We start from the raw sequence: 26,040 nt of genomic DNA, 5'->3' as shown, positions 1-26,040 counted from the left end.
GCCTTTGATTTGGCATTCTGTAGCCTCGCGCCTCTGTAGGTAATAGCCACCGGGTGTACGTCATGCGGGCGCTGGCGTGCAGGAGGCCTTTGCAAGGCTGCCTTCTCGCCCAGCGGCACGACCCTGGTCTTCCCTGCGGCTCCGCAAAGGAGGCATGGGGCTGCCCCGAGACCAAGCCCTTGGGGAAGAGCTATGGCACGCGGGGCGCTTGCAGTCAGCCTTTGTCACGCTGCGTGCCCTCTTACACACCGAGATAATGAAAAGACGGTGGGGGTAATTTGGCCCATTAGGTGGCAGCTGGCAAGCGTCCGAGCGGGGTAATTGCAGGGGCTAATAGAACGGGTTGGGGCTGGTGAGGAAACGGCGTCAGCAAAAGAGCCCCGTGCCACGCAGGGAGGAGGCAGGGGCTCGGCCACTGTGCGCCACATGCCCCGGCGTGGCCAGCTCCTCCCCACGCTCGCAGGCCCCGCATAAAAGCACTGCTCTCGACGAGCACTGACATCCTCCGCTCCTGCCTCGCTCTGCTCAGGAAAAGGGTAGGTGGGTGCCTGCAGGTCTCTGCCTCCTCTGGCAGGGGCTGGCAGGGGGCCTCCCTGGCCAGGAGAGCTCTGCCGGCAGCGGGCACGCTGGCAGCAGCCTTGGACGGCCAGGGCGGGCTGAGCCGTGGCGGGAGGAGAAAGCAGCCCCGTGGCCAGGACACGCTGAGCCAGGCCCTGCACAGGCTCGTGGGGAGGGCTTGTGTGCCCTCTGTGTGCAGAGAGAGGGCAGGGCGAGGGGTGCGGAGAGCCGGGCACCGAGCAGGGCTGGCTGGGCAAAGGGCAAGCGGTGGGCAGCGCGGGCGAGGTGGTGGCTCTGAGCCCTCCAGCTCGAGGGATCTCTTCCTCGCTCATGACGCCTGTCCTCGGGGCCGTGTGTTTCAGGCTCAGCTCTCTCGCACAAAGATGTCTTGCTACGACCTGTGCCCACCGAAAACCAGCGTCGCCGTCCCCCAGCCCATCGCTGAGAGCTGCAACGAGCTGTGCGCCCGCCAGTGCCCCGACTCGACGGCCTTCATCCAGCCGCCCCCCGTCGTCGTCACCTTCCCCGGCCCCATCCTCAGCTCCTTCCCCCAGCAAGCCGTGGTGGGCTCCTCTGGAGCACCCGCCTTTGGGGGCTCCCTGGGGCTGGGGGGCCTCTACGGTGCCGGAGCCACGCTGGGCTCGGGGGGCCTCTGCACCTTTGGCAGACCCTACGCTTCTCCTGCCTGCAGCCCTTGCGTCTTGCCCCGCTACAGCAAGAAGCTGTGGGACACCTGTGGGCCCTGCTAGACCCAGCCCCAAAAACCCCAGAGACCCTGGGCCACCTCAGCCTCACGCCTCCTGACCTTGCTCCTCTCCTTCCCCTCTCTCCACGCCGCCTCTCCTCCTTCTTGCTCCTGCCCGTGCCCACATGCGCGTCTCCACCATTGTCGCACAGGGCACCTGCTTGTCTCTGCAACGACCTCCGCCCGGGAGAAGCCTGAAGGAACACCTCTCTTGAAGCCCGAGGCGACAACCTGCCTGCCTCTGCCTTCTGTGTCTTTCTCCTCTGCAATAAAACAAGCCTGCGTCCAACACCTGCCTCTCCGCCTTTTCTTTCAAAGCCCAGCGTGGGCTGCAGGGTTCCCTGGCCCTGCACGTGGCCCCTGCCAGCCAGGCCAGGGCAGTCTCTCAGCCCCAGCAGAGCCAGGCTGAGCTGCCTTTGGGGAGACCCCACAGCCCTGGGCAGCTCTAGCCACACACGGTCCCGTGGCTGAGCTCCAAGGGCCCTGCCTGAAGGCAGGCTGCTCCCCTGCTTGCGGGACGTGCAGCCTTGGGGCATTTGCAGACCTCCAGCCTCCTTGCCCATGAGCACAGGTGCCCCAGGGGCTGCAGGCCAGCCAGGGCCAATGGCTGCCGCAGCGCCAGCCCCTTTGTGCCTCCACGGCTCTGCTTGAGGCCCTGGGGGAGAAAGCAAAGGGGAGGCTTCCCTTCCTCTGCCCTACCCCACTCCCTTCCCCTTCCCTTCCCTCTTCTTCTTGCCCTTCCTTCTCCCCTTCCCTCTTGCCCTTCCCCTTCCCCTTCCCCTTCTTACCCCAGCACGCTCCAACACACTCGGTGCTCCTTGGTTCTCTGCTGCAGACCTTACATCACTTAGAGCCTGATTACCGGGGCAGGAGCCTTGGCAGGGCATCTTGTCGTGCTTCCTCCTCAAGCAGGGTCACCCGGAGCTGCCCGCCCAGCACCACGTCCAGATGGCTTTTGCCTCTCTCCAAGGACGGAGACTCCACGACCTCCCGGGACAACCTGTGCCAGTGCTCGGTCACCCTCACAGTGAAAAAAGTGTTTGGGGATGTTGAGGCGGAGCCTGCGCTGTTTCCGCTGCTGCCCATTGCCTCTTGTCCTGGCCCTGGACACCTCTGAAAAGAGCCGGGCTCCATCTTCTTGATGCCTTCCCTTCAGGCAAGGCCTGTGTGCACATTGATGGCACTCTCCTGAGCCTCCTCGGCTCCACGAGGAACAGTCCCATCTCCCTGAGGCTCTCCCCAGAAGAGCGATGCTCCCTGCCCCTTCATCGTTCTCGTGCTTGAACCCCAGCCGGCAACGAGACACCACGCAGCCGCTCGCTCACTCCCCCCGCGGTGGGCTGGGGGAGAGAATCGGAGGGGTAGAAGTGAGAAAACTCGTGGGGTGAGATAAAGACATTTGAATAAGTACAGCAAAAGCCGCGCATGCAAGCAAAGGAAAATAAGGAATTCATTCGCTCCTTGCCATCGGCAGCAGGTGTTCAGCCATCTCCAGGAAAGCAGGGCTCCGTCACGCCTAACGGTCACTTGGGAAGACGAACGCCATCGCTCCAACTCTCCTCCCTTCCTTCTTCTGGCCCCAGCTTTCTATCGCCGAGCATGACGTCACGTGCTACGGAATAGCCCTTTGGTCAGCTGGGGTCAGCCGTCCCAGCTGTGTCCCCTCCCAACTCCTTGTGCAGCCCCAGCCTACTCGCTGGTGGGGCAGTGTGAGAAGCAGCAAAGGCCTTGACTCTGTGCAAGCACAGCTCAGCAATAACAAAAACATCCCTGTATTCTTCTCAACACTGTGTGCAGCACAAATCCAAAACATAGCCCCACACTAGCTACTACGAAGAAAACTAACTCTATCATCTCAGGCAAAACCGGCACAATCATCTGCGTGGCCCTTGGCTGGACTCTCTCCAGTAGCCCCACATCTCTCCTGTGCTGGGGAGCCCAGCACTGGACACAGCACCGCAGGGGTGGCCTCAGAAGTGCTGAGCGGCGGGCAAGGATCCCCCTCCCTCCACCTGCCGGCCACACTCCTCCACACGCAGCCCCGGACGGTGCTGGCCGCCTTTGCCCCAAGGCACGTTTCCAGCTCATGCTCACGCTGGGGTCCCCCAGCAGCCCCAGCGCCTTTCCTGACAAGCTGCTCTCCAGCAATCGAGGGCCACTTCCCAAGCGCAGGCTTATACACTGGCTCTCGTCCAGCCTCCTCTGTGCAGGTGCCCGGAGATGCTGCCGTGCTTCTGCAGAGCAGCGGGACCTGAGGGAGCTGGGGCCGCTCCCGGGCTGAGAAGACCAGGCAAAGGAGCGCTGCCAGCGCCTGTCCTGCCCTCTGCCCTCTGCCCTTTCCCCAGCTCCTGCAAGCCCCACCAAAAGGCTCTGTCTCCCCTGCCGGCTGCCTGCATCCTCCCTCTCCCAACGCCGCCCCCCCTCACCTCGCCTGCCCACCTCAGGAACAGCATTTGCCCTCCCAGAGCTGCTGCGCACCCACCCCCGGGGTGGCCCTGACTTGGGACAAGGAGGGAGGGGGACACGAGTCGCATGCAGGAAACCTTTATTGTGCCCAGAGGGGCAGGAGAGATTGTCAGAGAGATGCTGGGCGAGACCCAGAGAGGCTGGTTGCCACGTGTTGGGGGAGGCAGAGGGATCTTCTCCAGAGCATCGCTTCTCGCTCCGGATGCCCCGTTGGTGCAGCATTCCAGATCCCGAGGACTTGTCCCGTCAGCCCCGCAGGGCCCTTTGGGTGTACCTCCTACCCCGTCCGAGAGCTGGGAGGAGAGGGGAGGGAGGAGAGCAGAGGGCAGGAGAAGAGGGCAGGGAAGGGCCGAGGGTGGGAGGCACTGCCAGCTGCCCAGGCGTTGGCTGGGGCTGGGGATGCTCAGCACTCCCCAGTGCCTCGTGCCCGCCGGCTCAGCCCTCTATGGGTGGTGGTGGCGTTGGCGTTTGGTCTGGGGGCAGCGCCTGGGGCTGGGCTGGGTCTAGCAGGGCCCACAGGTGTCCCACAGCTTCTTGCTGTAGCGGGGCAAGACGCAAGGGCTGCAGGCAGGAGAAGCGTAGGGTCTGCCAAAGGTGCAGAGGCCCCCGAGCCCAGCGTGGCTCCGGCACCGTAGAGGCCCCCCAGCCCCAGGGAGCCCCCAAAGGCGGGTGCTCCAGAGGAGCCCACCACGGCTTGCTGGGGGAAGGAGCTGAGGATGGGGCCGGGGAAGGTGACGACGACGGGGGGCGGCTGGATGAAGGCCGTCGAGTCGGGGCACTGGCGGGCGCACAGCTCGTTGCAGCTCTCAGCGATGGGCTGGGGACGGCGACGCTGGTTTTCGGTGGGCACAGGTCGTAGCAAGACATCTTTGCGTGGGATCGGACGGTGCTCTGCAAGAGGGCAGAGATTGCAAGAGAGTCCCAGAGGGGAGTGCCCAAGGCAGAGGGGCCGGGGACGGAGCGCCGGGCCAGGAGGAGAAGCGCTCGCAGACTTACCCTGTTCCCGGAGGAGAAGGCAACCAGAGCAGTGGATGGGAGAGCCTGGCAGAGGCAGAGCTTTTATACCAGCCCCACCATTGCTCAGCACCACCTCAGCCAATCTGCAGAGGCGGCACTCCCTCTTGCCGCCGACAACGACAGCCACGACAGGGCTGTCCGGCTCCTGCCCCTCCCTGAGTCAGCGTCCCCTCGCCAGACCAGCACATGCCGCTTCCGAGGCTTTCCTCCCCTTTCTGCTTCGTGGGCTAAATGACAGCGGGCAACTCCCTGCTGGGGGCTGCGCCCGGCAGGAGAGGGACGCGCTTCTGCAGCTCCGTGTTGCCTGCCTTGTACTCTGTCCTGGGAAGGCATCTCTGCCCTGTGCTCGCAGCCAGGCTCTGCTGCGGCTGTGCATTCAGACGGGCCTCCCAGCTCCCCAGCACCCCGGGGCAGCCCCTGCCCAGCACCATCCCCTGCAATGGGGCTCCTGGGTCACGTGGGTGGGGCCGGTGGGTCTGGGGCCGGGCTGGCATGAGCCTGTGCTGGCTGAACCCAGGTGGGCATCCCTGCTCCTTGCACCGCGCACCTCGGGGAAGAGCACGAGGGGTCTTTCTCCCCCAGACTTGCAGAGGGCGATGAGCAACGCCTGCAGGCGGACAGACGCCGGCTCCGTTGGGCTAGCGAATGATGCATCGTGCTGAAGCAGGCAGTGCCCGAGAGGAGTGCCTTTGATTTGGCATTCTGTAGCCTCGCGCCTCTGTAGGTAATAGCCACCGGGTGTACGTCATGCGGGCGCTGGCGTGCAGGAGGCCTTTGCAAGGCTGCCTTCTCGCCCAGCGGCACGACCCTGGTCTTCCCTGCGGCTCCGCAAAGGAGGCATGGGGCTGCCCCGAGACCAAGCCCTTGGGGAAGAGCTATGGCACGCGGGGCGCTTGCAGTCAGCCTTTGTCACGCTGCGTGCCCTCTTACACACCGAGATAATGAAAAGACGGTGGGGGTAATTTGGCCCATTAGGTGGCAGCTGGCAAGCGTCCGAGCGGGGTAATTGCAGGGGCTAATAGAACGGGTTGGGGCTGGTGAGGAAACGGCGTCAGCAAAAGAGCCCCGTGCCACGCAGGGAGGAGGCAGGGGCTCGGCCACTGTGCGCCACATGCCCCCGGCGTGGCCAGCTCCTCCCCACGCTCGCAGGCCCCGCATAAAAGCACTGCTCTCGACGAGCACTGACATCCTCCGCTCCTGCCTCGCTCTGCTCAGGAAAAGGGTAGGTGGGTGCCTGCAGGTCTCTGCCTCCTCTGGCAGGGGCTGGCAGGGGCCTCCCTGGCCAGGAGAGCTCTGCCGGCAGCGGGCACGCTGGCAGCAGCCTTGGACGGCCAGGGCGGGCTGAGCCGTGGCGGGAGGAGAAAGCAGCCCCGTGGCCAGGACACGCTGAGCCAGGCCCTGCACAGGCTCGTGGGGAGGGCTTGTGTGCCCTCTGTGTGCAGAGAGAGGGCAGGGCGAGGGGTGCGGAGAGCCGGGCACCGAGCAGGGCTGGCTGGGCAAAGGGCAAGCGGTGGGCAGCGCGGGCGAGGTGGTGGCTCTGAGCCCTCCAGCTCGAGGGATCTCTTCCTCGCTCATGACGCCTGTCCTCGGGGCCGTGTGTTTCAGGCTCAGCTCTCTCGCACAAAGATGTCTTGCTACGACCTGTGCCCACCGAAAACCAGCGTCGCCGTCCCCCAGCCCATCGCTGAGAGCTGCAACGAGCTGTGCGCCCGCCAGTGCCCCGACTCGACGGCCTTCATCCAGCCGCCCCCCGTCGTCGTCACCTTCCCCGGCCCCATCCTCAGCTCCTTCCCCCAGCAAGCCGTGGTGGGCTCCTCTGGAGCACCCGCCTTTGGGGGCTCCCTGGGGCTGGGGGGCCTCTACGGTGCCGGAGCCACGCTGGGCTCGGGGGCCTCTGCACCTTTGGCAGACCCTACGCTTCTCCTGCCTGCAGCCCTTGCGTCTTGCCCCGCTACAGCAAGAAGCTGTGGGACACCTGTGGGCCCTGCTAGACCCAGCCCCAAAAACCCCAGAGACCCTGGGCCACCTCAGCCTCACGCCTCCTGACCTTGCTCCTCTCCTTCCCCTCTCTCCACGCCGCCTCTCCTCCTTCTTGCTCCTGCCCGTGCCCACATGCGCGTCTCCACCATTGTCGCACAGGGCACCTGCTTGTCTCTGCAACGACCTCCGCCCGGGAGAAGCCTGAAGGAACACCTCTCTTGAAGCCCGAGGCGACAACCTGCCTGCCTCTGCCTTCTGTGTCTTTCTCCTCTGCAATAAAACAAGCCTGCGTCCAACACCTGCCTCTCCGCCTTTTCTTTCAAAGCCCAGCGTGGGCTGCAGGGTTCCCTGGCCCTGCACGTGGCCCCTGCCAGCCAGGCCAGGGCAGTCTCTCAGCCCCAGCAGAGCCAGGCTGAGCTGCCTTTGGGGAGACCCCACAGCCCTGGGCAGCTCTAGCCACACACGGTCCCGTGGCTGAGCTCCAAGGGCCCTGCCTGAAGGCAGGCTGCTCCCCTGCTTGCGGGACGTGCAGCCTTGGGGCATTTGCAGACCTCCAGCCTCCTTGCCCATGAGCACAGGTGCCCCAGGGGCTGCAGGCCAGCCAGGGCCAATGGCTGCCGCAGCGCCAGCCCCTTTGTGCCTCCACGGCTCTGCTTGAGGCCCTGGGGGAGAAAGCAAAGGGGAGGCTTCCCCTTCCTCTGCCCTACCCCACTCCCTTCCCCTTCCCTTCCCTCTTCTTCTTGCCCTTCCTTCTCCCCTTCCCTCTTGCCCTTCCCCTTCCCCTTCCCCTTCTTACCCCAGCACGCTCCAACACACTCGGTGCTCCTTGGTTCTCTGCTGCAGACCTTACATCACTTAGAGCCTGATTACCGGGGCAGGAGCCTTGGCAGGGCATCTTGTCGTGCTTCCTCCTCAAGCAGGGTCACCCGGAGCTGCCCGCCCAGCACCACGTCCAGATGGCTTTTGCCTCTCTCCAAGGACGGAGACTCCACGACCTCCCGGGACAACCTGTGCCAGTGCTCGGTCACCCTCACAGTGAAAAAAGTGTTTGGGGATGTTGAGGCGGAGCCTGCGCTGTTTCCGCTGCTGCCCATTGCCTCTTGTCCTGGCCCTGGACACCTCTGAAAAGAGCCGGGCTCCATCTTCTTGATGCCTTCCCTTCAGGCAAGGCCTGTGTGCACATTGATGGCACTCTCCTGAGCCTCCTCGGCTCCACGAGGAACAGTCCCATCTCCCTGAGGCTCTCCCCAGAAGAGCGATGCTCCCTGCCCCTTCATCGTTCTCGTGCTTGAACCCCAGCCGGCAACGAGACACCACGCAGCCGCTCGCTCACTCCCCCCGCGGTGGGCTGGGGGAGAGAATCGGAGGGGTAGAAGTGAGAAAACTCGTGGGGTGAGATAAAGACATTTGAATAAGTACAGCAAAAGCCGCGCATGCAAGCAAAGGAAAATAAGGAATTCATTCGCTCCTTGCCATCGGCAGCAGGTGTTCAGCCATCTCCAGGAAAGCAGGGCTCCGTCACGCCTAACGGTCACTTGGGAAGACGAACGCCATCGCTCCAACTCTCCTCCCTTCCTTCTTCTGGCCCCAGCTTTCTATCGCTGAGCATGACGTCACGTGCTACGGAATAGCCCTTTGGTCAGCTGGGGTCAGCCGTCCCAGCTGTGTCCCCTCCCAACTCCTTGTGCAGCCCCAGCCTACTCGCTGGTGGGGCAGTGTGAGAAGCAGCAAAGGCCTTGACTCTGTGCAAGCACAGCTCAGCAATAACAAAAACATCCCTGTATTCTTCTCAACACTGTGTGCAGCACAAATCCAAAACATAGCCCCACACTAGCTACTACGAAGAAAACTAACTCTATCATCTCAGGCAAAACCGGCACAATCATCTGCGTGGCCCTTGGCTGGACTCTCTCCAGTAGCCCCACATCTCTCCTGTGCTGGGGAGCCCAGCACTGGACACAGCACCGCAGGGGTGGCCTCAGAAGTGCTGAGCGGCGGGCAAGGATCCCCCTCCCTCCACCTGCCGGCCACACTCCTCCACACGCAGCCCCGGACGGTGCTGGCCGCCTTTGCCCCAAGGCACGTTTCCAGCTCATGCTCACGCTGGGGTCCCCCAGCAGCCCCAGCGCCTTTCCTGACAAGCTGCTCTCCAGCAATCGAGGGCCACTTCCCAAGCGCAGGCTTATACACTGGCTCTCGTCCAGCCTCCTCTGTGCAGGTGCCCGGAGATGCTGCCGTGCTTCTGCAGAGCAGCGGGACCTGAGGGAGCTGGGGCCGCTCCCGGGCTGAGAAGACCAGGCAAAGGAGCGCTGCCAGCGCCTGTCCTGCCCTCTGCCCTCTGCCCTTTCCCCAGCTCCTGCAAGCCCCACCAAAAGGCTCTGTCTCCCCTGCCGGCTGCCTGCATCCTCCCTCTCCCAACGCCGCCCCCCCTCACCTCGCCTGCCCACCTCAGGAACAGCATTTGCCCTCCCAGAGCTGCTGCGCACCCACCCCGGGGTGGCCCTGACTTGGGACAAGGAGGGAGGGGGACACGAGTCGCATGCAGGAAACCTTTATTGTGCCCAGAGGGGCAGGAGAGATTGTCAGAGAGATGCTGGGCGAGACCCAGAGAGGCTGGTTGCCACGTGTTGGGGGAGGCAGAGGGATCTTCTCCAGAGCATCGCTTCTCGCTCCGGATGCCCCGTTGGTGCAGCATTCCAGATCCCGAGGACTTGTCCCGTCAGCCCCGCAGGGCCTTTTGGGTGTACCTCCTACCCCGTCCGAGAGCTGGGAGGAGAGGGGAGGGGAGGAGAGCAGAGGGCAGGAGAAGAGGGCAGGGAAGGGCCGAGGGTGGGAGGCACTGCCAGCTGCCCAGGCGTTGGCTGGGGCTGGGGATGCTCAGCACTCCCCAGTGCCTCGTGCCCGCCGGCTCAGCCCTCTATGGGTGGTGGTGGCGTTGGCGTTTGGTCTGGGGGCAGCGCCTGGGGCTGGGCTGGGTCTAGCAGGGCCCACAGGTGTCCCACAGCTTCTTGCTGTAGCGGGGCAAGACGCAAGGGCTGCAGGCAGGAGAAGCGTAGGGTCTGCCAAAGGTGCAGAGGCCCCCCGAGCCCAGCGTGGCTCCGGCACCGTAGAGGCCCCCCAGCCCCAGGGAGCCCCCAAAGGCGGGTGCTCCAGAGGAGCCCACCACGGCTTGCTGGGGGAAGGAGCTGAGGATGGGGCCGGGGAAGGTGACGACGACGGGGGGCGGCTGGATGAAGGCCGTCGAGTCGGGGCACTGGCGGGCGCACAGCTCGTTGCAGCTCTCAGCGATGGGCTGGGGGACGGCGACGCTGGTTTTCGGTGGGCACAGGTCGTAGCAAGACATCTTTGCGTGGGATCGGACGGTGCTCTGCAAGAGGGCAGAGATTGCAAGAGAGTCCCAGAGGGGAGTGCCCAAGGCAGAGGGGCCGGGGACGGAGCGGGGGGCCAGGAGGAGAAGCGCTCGCAGACTTACCCTGTTCCCGGAGGAGAAGGCAACCAGAGCAGTGGATGGGAGAGCCTGGCAGAGGCAGAGCTTTTATACCAGCCCCACCATTGCTCAGCACCACCTCAGCCAATCTGCAGAGGCGGCACTCCCTCTTGCCGCCGACAACGACAGCCACGACAGGGCTGTCCGGCTCCTGCCCCTCCCTGAGTCAGCGTCCCCTCGCCAGACCAGCACATGCCGCTTCCGAGGCTTTCCTCCCCTTTCTGCTTCGTGGGCTAAATGACAGCGGGCAACTCCCTGCTGGGGGCTGCGCCCGGCAGGAGAGGGACGCGCTTCTGCAGCTCCGTGTTGCCTGCCTTGTACTCTGTCCTGGGAAGGCATCTCTGCCCTGTGCTCGCAGCCAGGCTCTGCTGCGGCTGTGCATTCAGACGGGCCTCCCAGCTCCCCAGCACCCCGGGGGCAGCCCCTGCCCAGCACCATCCCCCTGCAATGGGGCTCCTGGGTCACGTGGGTGGGGCCGGTGGGTCTGGGGCCGGGCTGGCATGAGCCTGTGCTGGCTGAACCCAGGTGGGCATCCCTGCTCCTTGCACCACGCACCTCGGGGAAGAGCACGAGGGGTCTTTCTCCCCCAGACTTGCAGAGGGCGATGAGCAACGCCTGCAGGCGGACAGACGCCGGCTCCGTTGGGCTAGCGAATGATGCATCGTGCTGAAGCAGGCAGTGCCCGAGAGGAGTGCCTTTGATTTGGCATTCTGTAGCCTCGCGCCTCTGTAGGTAATAGCCACCGGGTGTACGTCATGCGGGCGCTGGCGTGCAGGAGGCCTTTGCAAGGCTGCCTTCTCGCCCAGCGGCACGACCCTGGTCTTCCCTGCGGCTCCGCAAAGGAGGCATGGGGCTGCCCCGAGACCAAGCCCTTGGGGAAGAGCTATGGCACGCGGGGCGCTTGCAGTCAGCCTTTGTCACGCTGCGTGCCCTCTTACACACCGAGATAATGAAAAGACGGTGGGGGTAATTTGGCCCATTAGGTGGCAGCTGGCAAGCGTCCGAGCGGGGTAATTGCAGGGGCTAATAGAACGGGTTGGGGCTGGTGAGGAAACGGCGTCAGCAAAAGAGCCCCGTGCCACGCAGGGAGGAGGCAGGGGCTCGGCCACTGTGCGCCACATGCCCCCGGCGTGGCCAGCTCCTCCCCACGCTCGCAGGCCCCGCATAAAAGCACCTGCTCTCGACGAGCACTGACATCCTCCGCTCCTGCCTCGCTCTGCTCAGGAAAAGGGTAGGTGGGTGCCTGCAGGTCTCTGCCTCCTCTGGCAGGGGCTGGCAGGGGGCCTCCCTGGCCAGGAGAGCTCTGCCGGCAGCGGGCACGCTGGCAGCAGCCTTGGACGGCCAGGGCGGGCTGAGCCGTGGCGGGAGGAGAAAGCAGCCCCGTGGCCAGGACACGCTGAGCCAGGCCCTGCACAGGCTCGTGGGGAGGGCTTGTGTGCCCTCTGTGTGCAGAGAGAGGGCAGGGCGAGGGGTGCGGAGAGCCGGGCACCGAGCAGGGCTGGCTGGGCAAAGGGCAAGCGGTGGGCAGCGCGGGCGAGGTGGTGGCTCTGAGCCCTCCAGCTCGAGGGATCTCTTCCTCGCTCATGACGCCTGTCCTCGGGGCCGTGTGTTTCAGGCTCAGCTCTCTCGCACAAAGATGTCTTGCTACGACCTGTGCCCACCGAAAACCAGCGTCGCCGTCCCCCAGCCCATCGCTGAGAGCTGCAACGAGCTGTGCGCCCGCCAGTGCCCCGACTCGACGGCCTTCATCCAGCCGCCCCCCGTCGTCGTCACCTTCCCCGGCCCCATCCTCAGCTCCTTCCCCCAGCAAGCCGTGGTGGGCTCCTCTGGAGCACCCGCCTTTGGGGGCTCCCTGGGGCTGGGGGGCCTCTACGGTGCCGGAGCCACGCTGGGCTCGGGGGCCTCTGCACCTTTGGCAGACCCTACGCTTCTCCTGCCTGCAGCCCTTGCGTCTTGCCCCGCTACAGCAAGAAGCTGTGGGACACCTGTGGGCCCTGCTAGACCCAGCCCCAAAAACCCCAGAGACCCTGGGCCACCTCAGCCTCACGCCTCCTGACCTTGCTCCTCTCCTTCCCCTCTCTCCACGCCGCCTCTCCTCCTTCTTGCTCCTGCCCGTGCCCACATGCGCGTCTCCACCATTGTCGCACAGGGCACCTGCTTGTCTCTGCAACGACCTCCGCCCGGGAGAAGCCTGAAGGAACACCTCTCTTGAAGCCCGAGGCGACAACCTGCCTGCCTCTGCCTTCTGTGTCTTTCTCCTCTGCAATAAAACAAGCCTGCGTCCAACACCTGCCTCTCCGCCTTTTCTTTCAAAGCCCAGCGTGGGCTGCAGGGTTCCCTGGCCCTGCACGTGGCCCCTGCCAGCCAGGCCAGGGCAGTCTCTCAGCCCCAGCAGAGCCAGGCTGAGCTGCCTTTGGGGAGACCCCACAGCCCTGGGCAGCTCTAGCCACACACGGTCCCGTGGCTGAGCTCCAAGGGCCCTGCCTGAAGGCAGGCTGCTCCCCTGCTTGCGGGACGTGCAGCCTTGGGGCATTTGCAGACCTCCAGCCTCCTTGCCCATGAGCACAGGTGCCCCAGGGGCTGCAGGCCAGCCAGGGCCAATGGCTGCCGCAGCGCCAGCCCCTTTGTGCCTCCACGGCTCTGCTTGAGGCCCTGGGGGAGAAAGCAAAGGGAGGCTTCCCTTCCTCTGCCCTACCCCACTCCCTTCCCCTTCCCTTCCCTCTTCTTCTTGCCCTTCCTTCTCCCCTTCCCTCTTGCCCTTCCCCTTCCCCTTCCCCTTCTTACCCCAGCACGCTCCAACACACTCGGTGCTCCTTGGTTCTCTGCTGCAGACCTTACATCACTTAGAGCCTGATTACCGGGGCAGGAGCCTTGGCAGGGCATCTTGTCGTGCTTCCTCCTCAAGCAGGGTCACCCGGAGCTGCCCGCCCAGCACCACGTCCAGATGGCTTTTGCCTCTCTCCAAGGACGGAGACTCCACGACCTCCCGGGACAACCTGTGCCAGTGCTCGGTCACCCTCACAGTGAAAAAAGTGTTTGGGGATGTTGAGGCGGAGCCTGCGCTGTTTCCGCTGCTGCCCATTGCCTCTTGTCCTGGCCCTGGACACCTCTGAAAAGAGCCGGGCTCCATCTTCTTGATGCCTTCCCTTCAGGCAAGGCCTGTGTGCACATTGATGGCACTCTCCTGAGCCTCCTCGGCTCCACGAGGAACAGTCCCATCTCCCTGAGGCTCTCCCCAGAAGAGCGATGCTCCCTGCCCCTTCATCGTTCTCGTGCTTGAACCCCAGCCGGCAACGAGACACCACGCAGCCGCTCGCTCACTCCCCCGCGGTGGGCTGGGGAGAGAATCGGAGGGGTAGAAGTGAGAAAACTCGTGGGGTGAGATAAAGACATTTGAATAAGTACAGCAAAAGCCGCGCATGCAAGCAAAGGAAAATAAGGAATTCATTCGCTCCTTGCCATCGGCAGCAGGTGTTCAGCCATCTCCAGGAAAGCAGGGCTCCGTCACGCCTAACGGTCACTTGGGAAGACGAACGCCATCGCTCCAACTCTCCTCCCTTCCTTCTTCTGGCCCCAGCTTTCTATCGCTGAGCATGACGTCACGTGCTACGGAATAGCCCTTTGGTCAGCTGGGGTCAGCCGTCCCAGCTGTGTCCCCTCCCAACTCCTTGTGCAGCCCCAGCCTACTCGCTGGTGGGGCAGTGTGAGAAGCAGCAAAGGCCTTGACTCTGTGCAAGCACAGCTCAGCAATAACAAAAACATCCCTGTATTCTTCTCAACACTGTGTGCAGCACAAATCCAAAACATAGCCCCACACTAGCTACTACGAAGAAAACTAACTCTATCATCTCAGGCAAAACCGGCACAATCATCTGCGTGGCCCTTGGCTGGACTCTCTCCAGTAGCCCCACATCTCTCCTGTGCTGGGGAGCCCAGCACTGGACACAGCACCGCAGGGGTGGCCTCAGAAGTGCTGAGCGGCGGGCAAGGATCCCCCTCCCTCCACCTGCCGGCCACACTCCTCCACACGCAGCCCCGGACGGTGCTGGCCGCCTTTGCCCCAAGGCACGTTTCCAGCTCATGCTCACGCTGGGGTCCCCCAGCAGCCCCAGCGCCTTTCCTGACAAGCTGCTCTCCAGCAATCGAGGGCCACTTCCCAAGCGCAGGCTTATACACTGGCTCTCGTCCAGCCTCCTCTGTGCAGGTGCCCGGAGATGCTGCCGTGCTTCTGCAGAGCAGCGGGACCTGAGGGAGCTGGGGCCGCTCCCGGGCTGAGAAGACCAGGCAAAGGAGCGCTGCCAGCGCCTGTCCTGCCCTCTGCCCTCTGCCCTTTCCCCAGCTCCTGCAAGCCCCACCAAAAGGCTCTGTCTCCCCTGCCGGCTGCCTGCATCCTCCCTCTCCCAACGCCGCCCCCCCTCACCTCGCCTGCCCACCTCAGGAACAGCATTTGCCCTCCCAGAGCTGCTGCGCACCCACCCCCGGGGTGGCCCTGACTTGGGACAAGGAGGGAGGGGGACACGAGTCGCATGCAGGAAACCTTTATTGTGCCCAGAGGGGCAGGAGAGATTGTCAGAGAGATGCTGGGCGAGACCCAGAGAGGCTGGTTGCCACGTGTTGGGGGAGGCAGAGGGATCTTCTCCAGAGCATCGCTTCTCGCTCCGGATGCCCCGTTGGTGCAGCATTCCAGATCCCGAGGACTTGTCCCGTCAGCCCCGCAGGGCCTTTTGGGTGTACCTCCTACCCCGTCCGAGAGCTGGGAGGAGAGGGGAGGGGAGGAGAGCAGAGGGCAGGAGAAGAGGGCAGGGAAGGGCCGAGGGTGGGAGGCACTGCCAGCTGCCCAGGCGTTGGCTGGGGCTGGGGATGCTCAGCACTCCCCAGTGCCTCGTGCCCGCCGGCTCAGCCCTCTATGGGTGGTGGTGGCGTTGGCGTTTGGTCTGGGGGCAGCGCCTGGGGCTGGGCTGGGTCTAGCAGGGCCCACAGGTGTCCCACAGCTTCTTGCTGTAGCGGGGCAAGACGCAAGGGCTGCAGGCAGGAGAAGCGTAGGGTCTGCCAAAGGTGCAGAGGCCCCCCGAGCCCAGCGTGGCTCCGGCACCGTAGAGGCCCCCCAGCCCCAGGGAGCCCCCAAAGGCGGGTGCTCCAGAGGAGCCCACCACGGCTTGCTGGGGGAAGGAGCTGAGGATGGGGCCGGGGAAGGTGACGACGACGGGGGGCGGCTGGATGAAGGCCGTCGAGTCGGGGCACTGGCGGGCGCACAGCTCGTTGCAGCTCTCAGCGATGGGCTGGGGGACGGCGACGCTGGTTTTCGGTGGGCACAGGTCGTAGCAAGACATCTTTGCGTGGGATCGGACGGTGCTCTGCAAGAGGGCAGAGATTGCAAGAGAGTCCCAGAGGGGAGTGCCCAAGGCAGAGGGGCCGGGGACGGAGCGGGGGCCAGGAGGAGAAGCGCTCGCAGACTTACCCTGTTCCCGGAGGAGAAGGCAACCAGAGCAGTGGATGGGAGAGCCTGGCAGAGGCAGAGCTTTTATACCAGCCCCACCATTGCTCAGCACCACCTCAGCCAATCTGCAGAGGCGGCACTCCCTCTTGCCGCCGACAACGACAGCCACGACAGGGCTGTCCGGCTCCTGCCCCTCCCTGAGTCAGCGTCCCTCGCCAGACCAGCACATGCCGCTTCCGAGGCTTTCCTCCCCTTTCTGCTTCGTGGGCTAAATGACAGCGGGCAACTCCCTGCTGGGGGCTGCGCCCGGCAGGAGAGGGACGCGCTTCTGCAGCTCCGTGTTGCCTGCCTTGTACTCTGTCCTGGGAAGGCATCTCTGCCCTGTGCTCGCAGCCAGGCTCTGCTGCGGCTGTGCATTCAGACGGGCCTCCCAGCTCCCCAGCACCCCGGGGCAGCCCCTGCCCAGCACCATCCCCTGCAATGGGGCTCCTGGGTCACGTGGGTGGGGCCGGTGGGTCTGGGGCCGGGCTGGCATGAGCCTGTGCTGGCTGAACCCAGGTGGGCATCCCTGCTCCTTGCACCACGCACCTCGGGGAAGAGCACGAGGGGTCTTTCTCCCCCAGACTTGCAGAGGGCGATGAGCAACGCCTGCAGGCGGACAGACGCCGGCTCCGTTGGGCTAGCGAATGATGCATCGTGCTGAAGCAGGCAGTGCCCGAGAGGAGTGCCTTTGATTTGGCATTCTGTAGCCTCGCGCCTCTGTAGGTAATAGCCACCGGGTGTACGTCATGCGGGCGCTGGCGTGCAGGAGGCCTTTGCAAGGCTGCCTTCTCGCCCAGCGGCACGACCCTGGTCTTCCCTGCGGCTCCGCAAAGGAGGCATGGGGCTGCCCCGAGACCAAGCCCTTGGGGAAGAGCTATGGCACGCAGGGCGCTTGCAGTCAGCCTTTGTCACGCTGCGTGCCCTCTTACACACCGAGATAATGAAAAGACGGTGGGGGTAATTTGGCCCATTAGGTGGCAGCTGGCAAGCGTCCGAGCGGGGTAATTGCAGGGGCTAATAGAACGGGTTGGGGCTGGTGAGGAAACGGCGTCAGCAAAGAGCCCCGTGCCACGCAGGGAGGAGGCAGGGGCTCGGCCACTGTGCGCCACATGCCCCCGGCGTGGCCAGCTCCTCCCCACGCTCGCAGGCCCCGCATAAAAGCACCTGCTCTCGACGAGCACTGACATCCTCCGCTCCTGCCTCGCTCTGCTCAGGAAAAGGGTAGGTGGGTGCCTGCAGGTCTCTGCCTCCTCTGGCAGGGGCTGGCAGGGGGCCTCCCTGGCCAGGAGAGCTCTGCCGGCAGCGGGCACGCTGGCAGCAGCCTTGGACGGCCAGGGCGGGCTGAGCCGTGGCGGGAGGAGAAAGCAGCCCCGTGGCCAGGACACGCTGAGCCAGGCCCTGCACAGGCTCGTGGGGAGGGCTTGTGTGCCCTCTGTGTGCAGAGAGAGGGCAGGGCGAGGGGTGCGGAGAGCCGGGCACCGAGCAGGGCTGGCTGGGCAAAGGGCAAGCGGTGGGCAGCGCGGGCGAGGTGGTGGCTCTGAGCCCTCCAGCTCGAGGGATCTCTTCCTCGCTCATGACGCCTGTCCTCGGGGCCGTGTGTTTCAGGCTCAGCTCTCTCGCACAAAGATGTCTTGCTACGACCTGTGCCCACCGAAAACCAGCGTCGCCGTCCCCCAGCCCATCGCTGAGAGCTGCAACGAGCTGTGCGCCCGCCAGTGCCCCGACTCGACGGCCTTCATCCAGCCGCCCCCCGTCGTCGTCACCTTCCCCGGCCCCATCCTCAGCTCCTTCCCCCAGCAAGCCGTGGTGGGCTCCTCTGGAGCACCCGCCTTTGGGGGCTCCCTGGGGCTGGGGGGCCTCTACGGTGCCGGAGCCACGCTGGGCTCGGGGGCCTCTGCACCTTTGGCAGACCCTACGCTTCTCCTGCCTGCAGCCCTTGCGTCTTGCCCCGCTACAGCAAGAAGCTGTGGGACACCTGTGGGCCCTGCTAGACCCAGCCCCAAAAACCCCAGAGACCCTGGGCCACCTCAGCCTCACGCCTCCTGACCTTGCTCCTCTCCTTCCCCTCTCTCCACGCCGCCTCTCCTCCTTCTTGCTCCTGCCCGTGCCCACATGCGCGTCTCCACCATTGTCGCACAGGGCACCTGCTTGTCTCTGCAACGACCTCCGCCCGGGAGAAGCCTGAAGGAACACCTCTCTTGAAGCCCGAGGCGACAACCTGCCTGCCTCTGCCTTCTGTGTCTTTCTCCTCTGCAATAAAACAAGCCTGCGTCCAACACCTGCCTCTCCGCCTTTTCTTTCAAAGCCCAGCGTGGGCTGCAGGGTTCCCTGGCCCTGCACGTGGCCCCTGCCAGCCAGGCCAGGGCAGTCTCTCAGCCCCAGCAGAGCCAGGCTGAGCTGCCTTTGGGGAGACCCCACAGCCCTGGGCAGCTCTAGCCACACACGGTCCCGTGGCTGAGCTCCAAGGGCCCTGCCTGAAGGCAGGCTGCTCCCCTGCTTGCGGGACGTGCAGCCTTGGGGCATTTGCAGACCTCCAGCCTCCTTGCCCATGAGCACAGGTGCCCCAGGGGCTGCAGGCCAGCCAGGGCCAATGGCTGCCGCAGCGCCAGCCCCTTTGTGCCTCCACGGCTCTGCTTGAGGCCCTGGGGAGAAAGCAAAGGGGAGGCTTCCCTTCCTCTGCCCTACCCCACTCCCTTCCCCTTCCCTTCCCTCTTCTTCTTGCCCTTCCTTCTCCCCTTCCCTCTTGCCCTTCCCCTTCCCCTTCCCCTTCTTACCCCAGCACGCTCCAACACACTCGGTGCTCCTTGGTTCTCTGCTGCAGACCTTACATCACTTAGAGCCTGATTACCGGGGCAGGAGCCTTGGCAGGGCATCTTGTCGTGCTTCCTCCTCAAGCAGGGTCACCCGGAGCTGCCCGCCCAGCACCACGTCCAGATGGCTTTTGCCTCTCTCCAAGGACGGAGACTCCACGACCTCCCGGGACAACCTGTGCCAGTGCTCGGTCACCCTCACAGTGAAAAAAGTGTTTGGGGATGTTGAGGCGGAGCCTGCGCTGTTTCCGCTGCTGCCCATTGCCTCTTGTCCTGGCCCTGGACACCTCTGAAAAGAGCCGGGCTCCATCTTCTTGATGCCTTCCCTTCAGGCAAGGCCTGTGTGCACATTGATGGCACTCTCCTGAGCCTCCTCGGCTCCACGAGGAACAGTCCCATCTCCCTGAGGCTCTCCCCAGAAGAGCGATGCTCCCTGCCCCTTCATCGTTCTCGTGCTTGAACCCCAGCCGGCAACGAGACACCACGCAGCCGCTCGCTCACTCCCCCCGCGGTGGGCTGGGGGAGAGAATCGGAGGGGTAGAAGTGAGAAAACTCGTGGGGTGAGATAAAGACATTTGAATAAGTACAGCAAAAGCCGCGCATGCAAGCAAAGGAAAATAAGGAATTCATTCGCTCCTTGCCATCGGCAGCAGGTGTTCAGCCATCTCCAGGAAAGCAGGGCTCCGTCACGCCTAACGGTCACTTGGGAAGACAAACGCCATCGCTCCAACTCTCCTCCCTTCCTTCTTCTGGCCCCAGCTTTCTATCGCTGAGCATGACGTCACGTGCTACGGAATAGCCCTTTGGTCAGCTGGGGTCAGCCGTCCCAGCTGTGTCCCCTCCCAACTCCTTGTGCAGCCCCAGCCTACTCGCTGGTGGGGCAGTGTGAGAAGCAGCAAAGGCCTTGACTCTGTGCAAGCACAGCTCAGCAATAACAAAAACATCCCTGTATTCTTCTCAACACTGTGTGCAGCACAAATCCAAAACATAGCCCCACACTAGCTACTACGAAGAAAACTAACTCTATCATCTCAGGCAAAACCGGCACAATCATCTGCGTGGCCCTTGGCTGGACTCTCTCCAGTAGCCCCACATCTCTCCTGTGCTGGGGAGCCCAGCACTGGACACAGCACCGCAGGGGTGGCCTCAGAAGTGCTGAGCGGCGGGCAAGGATCCCCTCCCTCCACCTGCCGGCCACACTCCTCCACACGCAGCCCCGGACGGTGCTGGCCGCCTTTGCCCCAAGGCACGTTTCCAGCTCATGCTCACGCTGGGGTCCCCCAGCAGCCCCAGCGCCTTTCCTGACAAGCTGCTCTCCAGCAATCGAGGGCCACTTCCCAAGCGCAGGCTTATACACTGGCTCTCGTCCAGCCTCCTCTGTGCAGGTGCCCGGAGATGCTGCCGTGCTTCTGCAGAGCAGCGGGACCTGAGGGAGCTGGGGCCGCTCCCGGGCTGAGAAGACCAGGCAAAGGAGCGCTGCCAGCGCCTGTCCTGCCCTCTGCCCTCTGCCCTTTCCCCAGCTCCTGCAAGCCCCACCAAAAGGCTCTGTCTCCCCTGCCGGCTGCCTGCATCCTCCCTCTCCCAACGCCGCCCCCTCACCTCGCCTGCCCACCTCAGGAACAGCATTTGCCCTCCCAGAGCTGCTGCGCACCCACCCCGGGGTGGCCCTGACTTGGGACAAGGAGGGAGGGGGACACGAGTCGCATGCAGGAAACCTTTATTGTGCCCAGAGGGGCAGGAGAGATTGTCAGAGAGATGCTGGGCGAGACCCAGAGAGGCTGGTTGCCACGTGTTGGGGGAGGCAGAGGGATCTTCTCCAGAGCATCGCTTCTCGCTCCGGATGCCCCGTTGGTGCAGCATTCCAGATCCCGAGGACTTGTCCCGTCAGCCCCGCAGGGCCTTTTGGGTGTACCTCCTACCCCGTCCGAGAGCTGGGAGGAGAGGGGAGGGAGGAGAGCAGAGGGCAGGAGAAGAGGGCAGGGAAGGGCCGAGGGTGGGAGGCACTGCCAGCTGCCCAGGCGTTGGCTGGGGCTGGGGATGCTCAGCACTCCCCAGTGCCTCGTGCCCGCCGGCTCAGCCCTCTATGGGTGGTGGTGGCGTTGGCGTTTGGTCTGGGGGCAGCGCCTGGGGCTGGGCTGGGTCTAGCAGGGCCCACAGGTGTCCCACAGCTTCTTGCTGTAGCGGGGCAAGACGCAAGGGCTGCAGGCAGGAGAAGCGTAGGGTCTGCCAAAGGTGCAGAGGCCCCCGAGCCCAGCGTGGCTCCGGCACCGTAGAGGCCCCCCAGCCCCAGGGAGCCCCCAAAGGCGGGTGCTCCAGAGGAGCCCACCACGGCTTGCTGGGGGAAGGAGCTGAGGATGGGGCCGGGGAAGGTGACGACGACGGGGGGCGGCTGGATGAAGGCCGTCGAGTCGGGGCACTGGCGGGCGCACAGCTCGTTGCAGCTCTCAGCGATGGGCTGGGGGACGGCGACGCTGGTTTTCGGTGGGCACAGGTCGTAGCAAGACATCTTTGCGTGGGATCGGACGGTGCTCTGCAAGAGGGCAGAGATTGCAAGAGAGTCCCAGAGGGGAGTGCCCAAGGCAGAGGGGCCGGGGACGGAGCGGGGGCCAGGAGGAGAAGCGCTCGCAGACTTACCCTGTTCCCGGAGGAGAAGGCAACCAGAGCAGTGGATGGGAGAGCCTGGCAGAGGCAGAGCTTTTATACCAGCCCCACCATTGCTCAGCACCACCTCAGCCAATCTGCAGAGGCGGCACTCCCTCTTGCCGCCGACAACGACAGCCACGACAGGGCTGTCCGGCTCCTGCCCCTCCCTGAGTCAGCGTCCCTCGCCAGACCAGCACATGCCGCTTCCGAGGCTTTCCTCCCCTTTCTGCTTCGTGGGCTAAATGACAGCGGGCAACTCCCTGCTGGGGGCTGCGCCCGGCAGGAGAGGGACGCGCTTCTGCAGCTCCGTGTTGCCTGCCTTGTACTCTGTCCTGGGAAGGCATCTCTGCCCTGTGCTCGCAGCCAGGCTCTGCTGCGGCTGTGCATTCAGACGGGCCTCCCAGCTCCCCAGCACCCCGGGGGCAGCCCCTGCCCAGCACCATCCCCCTGCAATGGGGCTCCTGGGTCACGTGGGTGGGGCCGGTGGGTCTGGGGCCGGGCTGGCATGAGCCTGTGCTGGCTGAACCCAGGTGGGCATCCCTGCTCCTTGCACCACGCACCTCGGGGAAGAGCACGAGGGGTCTTTCTCCCCCAGACTTGCAGAGGGCGATGAGCAACGCCTGCAGGCGGACAGACGCCGGCTCCGTTGGGCTAGCGAATGATGCATCGTGCTGAAGCAGGCAGTGCCCGAGAGGAGTGCCTTTGATTTGGCATTCTGTAGCCTCGCGCCTCTGTAGGTAATAGCCACCGGGTGTACGTCATGCGGGCGCTGGCGTGCAGGAGGCCTTTGCAAGGCTGCCTTCTCGCCCAGCGGCACGACCCTGGTCTTCCCTGCGGCTCCGCAAAGGAGGCATGGGGCTGCCCCGAGACCAAGCCCTTGGGGAAGAGCTATGGCACGCGGGGCGCTTGCAGTCAGCCTTTGTCACGCTGCGTGCCCTCTTACACACCGAGATAATGAAAAGACGGTGGGGGTAATTTGGCCCATTAGGTGGCAGCTGGCAAGCGTCCGAGCGGGGTAATTGCAGGGGCTAATAGAACGGGTTGGGGCTGGTGAGGAAACGGCGTCAGCAAAAGAGCCCCGTGCCACGCAGGGAGGAGGCAGGGGCTCGGCCACTGTGCGCCACATGCCCCCGGCGTGGCCAGCTCCTCCCCACGCTCGCAGGCCCCGCATAAAAGCACTGCTCTCGACGAGCACTGACATCCTCCGCTCCTGCCTCGCTCTGCTCAGGAAAAGGGTAGGTGGGTGCCTGCAGGTCTCTGCCTCCTCTGGCAGGGGCTGGCAGGGGCCTCCCTGGCCAGGAGAGCTCTGCCGGCAGCGGGCACGCTGGCAGCAGCCTTGGACGGCCAGGGCGGGCTGAGCCGTGGCGGGAGGAGAAAGCAGCCCCGTGGCCAGGACACGCTGAGCCAGGCCCTGCACAGGCTCGTGGGGAGGGCTTGTGTGCCCTCTGTGTGCAGAGAGAGGGCAGGGCGAGGGGTGCGGAGAGCCGGGCACCGAGCAGGGCTGGCTGGGCAAAGGGCAAGCGGTGGGCAGCGCGGGCGAGGTGGTGGCTCTGAGCCCTCCAGCTCGAGGGATCTCTTCCTCGCTCATGACGCCTGTCCTCGGGGCCGTGTGTTTCAGGCTCAGCTCTCTCGCACAAAGATGTCTTGCTACGACCTGTGCCCACCGAAAACCAGCGTCGCCGTCCCCCAGCCCATCGCTGAGAGCTGCAACGAGCTGTGCGCCCGCCAGTGCCCCGACTCGACGGCCTTCATCCAGCCGCCCCCCGTCGTCGTCACCTTCCCCGGCCCCATCCTCAGCTCCTTCCCCCAGCAAGCCGTGGTGGGCTCCTCTGGAGCACCCGCCTTTGGGGGCTCCCTGGGGCTGGGGGGCCTCTACGGTGCCGGAGCCACGCTGGGCTCGGGGGCCTCTGCACCTTTGGCAGACCCTACGCTTCTCCTGCCTGCAGCCCTTGCGTCTTGCCCCGCTACAGCAAGAAGCTGTGGGACACCTGTGGGCCCTGCTAGACCCAGCCCCAAAAACCCCAGAGACCCTGGGCCACCTCAGCCTCACGCCTCCTGACCTTGCTCCTCTCCTTCCCCTCTCTCCACGCCGCCTCTCCTCCTTCTTGCTCCTGCCCGTGCCCACATGCGCGTCTCCACCATTGTCGCACAGGGCACCTGCTTGTCTCTGCAACGACCTCCGCCCGGGAGAAGCCTGAAGGAACACCTCTCTTGAAGCCCGAGGCGACAACCTGCCTGCCTCTGCCTTCTGTGTCTTTCTCCTCTGCAATAAAACAAGCCTGCGTCCAACACCTGCCTCTCCGCCTTTTCTTTCAAAGCCCAGCGTGGGCTGCAGGGTTCCCTGGCCCTGCACGTGGCCCCTGCCAGCCAGGCCAGGGCAGTCTCTCAGCCCCAGCAGAGCCAGGCTGAGCTGCCTTTGGGGAGACCCCACAGCCCTGGGCAGCTCTAGCCACACACGGTCCCGTGGCTGAGCTCCAAGGGCCCTGCCTGAAGGCAGGCTGCTCCCCTGCTTGCGGGACGTGCAGCCTTGGGGCATTTGCAGACCTCCAGCCTCCTTGCCCATGAGCACAGGTGCCCCAGGGGCTGCAGGCCAGCCAGGGCCAACGGCTGCCGCAGCGCCAGCCCCTTTGTGCCTCCACGGCTCTGCTTGAGGCCCTGGGGGAGAAAGCAAAGGGGAGGCTTCCCCTTCCTCTGCCCTACCCCACTCCCTTCCCCTTCCCTTCCCTCTTCTTCTTGCCCTTCCTTCTCCCCTTCCCTCTTTCCCTTCCCCTTCCCCTTCCCCTTCTTACCCCAGCACGCTCCAACACACTCGGTGCTCCTTGGTTCTCTGCTGCAGACCTTACATCACTTAGAGCCTGATTACCGGGGCAGGAGCCTTGGCAGGGCATCTTGTCGTGCTTCCTCCTCAAGCAGGGTCACCCGGAGCTGCCCGCCCAGCACCACGTCCAGATGGCTTTTGCCTCTCTCCAAGGACGGAGACTCCACGACCTCCCGGGACAACCTGTGCCAGTGCTCGGTCACCCTCACAGTGAAAAAAGTGTTTGGGGATGTTGAGGCGGAGCCTGCGCTGTTTCCGCTGCTGCCCATTGCCTCTTGTCCTGGCCCTGGACACCTCTGAAAAGAGCCGGGCTCCATCTTCTTGATGCCTTCCCTTCAGGCAAGGCCTGTGTGCACATTGATGGCACTCTCCTGAGCCTCCTCGGCTCCACGAGGAACAGTCCCATCTCCCTGAGGCTCTCCCCAGAAGAGCGATGCTCCCTGCCCCTTCATCGTTCTCGTGCTTGAACCCCAGCCGGCAACGAGACACCACGCAGCCGCTCGCTCACTCCCCCCGCGGTGGGCTGGGGGAGAGAATCGGAGGGGTAGAAGTGAGAAAACTCGTGGGGTGAGATAAAGACATTTGAATAAGTACAGCAAAAGCCGCGCATGCAAGCAAAGGAAAATAAGGAATTCATTCGCTCCTTGCCATCGGCAGCAGGTGTTCAGCCATCTCCAGGAAAGCAGGGCTCCGTCACGCCTAACGGTCACTTGGGAAGACGAACGCCATCGCTCCAACTCTCCTCCCTTCCTTCTTCTGGCCCCAGCTTTCTATCGCTGAGCATGACGTCACGTGCTACGGAATAGCCCTTTGGTCAGCTGGGGTCAGCCGTCCCAGCTGTGTCCCCTCCCAACTCCTTGTGCAGCCCCAGCCTACTCGCTGGTGGGGCAGTGTGAGAAGCAGCAAAGGCCTTGACTCTGTGCAAGCACAGCTCAGCAATAACAAAAACATCCCTGTATTCTTCTCAACACTGTGTGCAGCACAAATCCAAAACATAGCCCCACACTAGCTACTACGAAGAAAACTAACTCTATCATCTCAGGCAAAACCGGCACAATCATCTGCGTGGCCCTTGGCTGGACTCTCTCCAGTAGCCCCACATCTCTCCTGTGCTGGGGAGCCCAGCACTGGACACAGCACCGCAGGGGTGGCCTCAGAAGTGCTGAGCGGCGGGCAAGGATCCCCTCCCTCCACCTGCCGGCCACACTCCTCCACACGCAGCCCCGGACGGTGCTGGCCGCCTTTGCCCCAAGGCACGTTTCCAGCTCATGCTCACGCTGGGGTCCCCCAGCAGCCCCAGCGCCTTTCCTGACAAGCTGCTCTCCAGCAATCGAGGGCCACTTCCCAAGCGCAGGCTTATACACTGGCTCTCGTCCAGCCTCCTCTGTGCAGGTGCCCGGAGATGCTGCCGTGCTTCTGCAGAGCAGCGGGACCTGAGGGAGCTGGGGCCGCTCCCGGGCTGAGAAGACCAGGCAAAGGAGCGCTGCCAGCGCCTGTCCTGCCCTCTGCCCTCTGCCCTTTCCCCAGCTCCTGCAAGCCCCACCAAAAGGCTCTGTCTCCCCTGCCGGCTGCCTGCATCCTCCCTCTCCCAACGCCGCCCCCCCTCACCTCGCCTGCCCACCTCAGGAACAGCATTTGCTCCTCCCAGAGCTGCTGCGCACCCACCCCCGGGGTGGCCCTGACTTGGGACAAGGAGGGAGGGGGACACGAGTCGCATGCAGGAAACCTTTATTGTGCCCAGAGGGGCAGGAGAGATTGTCAGAGAGATGCTGGGCGAGACCCAGAGAGGCTGGTTGCCACGTGTTGGGGGAGGCAGAGGGATCTTCTCCAGAGCATCGCTTCTCGCTCCGGATGCCCCGTTGGTGCAGCATTCCAGATCCCGAGGACTTGTCCCGTCAGCCCCGCAGGGCCTTTTGGGTGTACCTCTTACCCCGTCCGAGAGCTGGGAGGAGAGGGGAGGGGAGGAGAGCAGAGGGCAGGAGAAGAGGGCAGGGAAGGGCCGAGGGTGGGAGGCACTGCCAGCTGCCCAGGCGTTGG

At 64.4% G+C, this 26,040-nt stretch overlaps 8 protein-coding genes and 1 pseudogene across 8 annotated transcripts; 5 read left to right on the top strand and 4 right to left on the bottom strand.

The window, feature by feature from the left end:
• Window positions 1-941: 941 nt before the first annotated feature.
• Window positions 942-1,307, top strand: LOC140644205 (feather keratin 3-like). The gene has a single exon (XM_072846800.1). It carries the CDS (start codon window positions 942-944, stop codon window positions 1,305-1,307), a length of 366 nt encoding a protein of 121 aa, XP_072702901.1.
• Window positions 1,308-4,272: 2,965 nt separating this feature from the next.
• On the bottom strand, window positions 4,273-4,636 carry LOC140644228 (scale keratin-like; annotated as a pseudogene).
• A 1,776-nt stretch (window positions 4,637-6,412) lies between these two features.
• LOC140644221 (scale keratin-like) lies at window positions 6,413-6,777 on the top strand. Its single transcript, XM_072846831.1, is given in 2 exon segments — window positions 6,413-6,662; window positions 6,665-6,777. Coding segments are annotated over 2 exon segments (363 nt in total).
• Window positions 6,778-9,743: 2,966 nt separating this feature from the next.
• Window positions 9,744-10,109, bottom strand: LOC140644196 (feather keratin 3-like). Its single transcript, XM_072846788.1, has one exon. It carries the CDS (start codon window positions 10,107-10,109, stop codon window positions 9,744-9,746), a length of 366 nt encoding a protein of 121 aa, XP_072702889.1.
• A 1,780-nt stretch (window positions 10,110-11,889) lies between these two features.
• LOC140644224 (scale keratin-like) lies at window positions 11,890-12,254 on the top strand. The gene is given in 2 exon segments (XM_072846834.1): window positions 11,890-12,139; window positions 12,142-12,254. Coding segments are annotated over 2 exon segments (363 nt in total).
• A 2,963-nt stretch (window positions 12,255-15,217) lies between these two features.
• Window positions 15,218-15,583, bottom strand: LOC140644198 (feather keratin 3-like). Its single transcript, XM_072846791.1, has one exon. The coding sequence runs from the start codon at window positions 15,581-15,583 to the stop codon at window positions 15,218-15,220; it is 366 nt and encodes a 121-aa protein (XP_072702892.1).
• Window positions 15,584-17,358: 1,775 nt separating this feature from the next.
• Window positions 17,359-17,723, top strand: LOC140644223 (scale keratin-like). The gene is given in 2 exon segments (XM_072846833.1): window positions 17,359-17,608; window positions 17,611-17,723. Coding segments are annotated over 2 exon segments (363 nt in total).
• A 2,960-nt stretch (window positions 17,724-20,683) lies between these two features.
• LOC140644213 (scale keratin-like) lies at window positions 20,684-21,048 on the bottom strand. Its single transcript, XM_072846811.1, is given in 2 exon segments — window positions 20,684-20,796; window positions 20,799-21,048. Coding segments are annotated over 2 exon segments (363 nt in total).
• Window positions 21,049-22,824: 1,776 nt separating this feature from the next.
• LOC140644222 (scale keratin-like) lies at window positions 22,825-23,189 on the top strand. Its single transcript, XM_072846832.1, is given in 2 exon segments — window positions 22,825-23,074; window positions 23,077-23,189. Coding segments are annotated over 2 exon segments (363 nt in total).
• Window positions 23,190-26,040: the final 2,851 nt, after the last annotated feature.

This window comes from Ciconia boyciana, chromosome 26 (assembly GCF_034638445.1).
Source record: "Ciconia boyciana chromosome 26, ASM3463844v1, whole genome shotgun sequence".
Taxonomy (NCBI): domain Eukaryota; kingdom Metazoa; phylum Chordata; class Aves; order Ciconiiformes; family Ciconiidae; genus Ciconia; species Ciconia boyciana.
This window is presented reverse-complemented; position numbering and strand designations above follow the sequence as displayed.

What these genes read in the sequence shown, in the direction of transcription:
- LOC140644205 (XM_072846800.1), top strand. Translation starts at nt 942, where the DNA reads ATGTCTTGCTACGACCTGTGCCCACCGAAAACCAGCGTCGCCGTCCCC.
- LOC140644196 (XM_072846788.1), bottom strand. Translation starts at nt 10,109, where the DNA reads ATGTCTTGCTACGACCTGTGCCCACCGAAAACCAGCGTCGCCGTCCCC.
- LOC140644198 (XM_072846791.1), bottom strand. Translation starts at nt 15,583, where the DNA reads ATGTCTTGCTACGACCTGTGCCCACCGAAAACCAGCGTCGCCGTCCCC.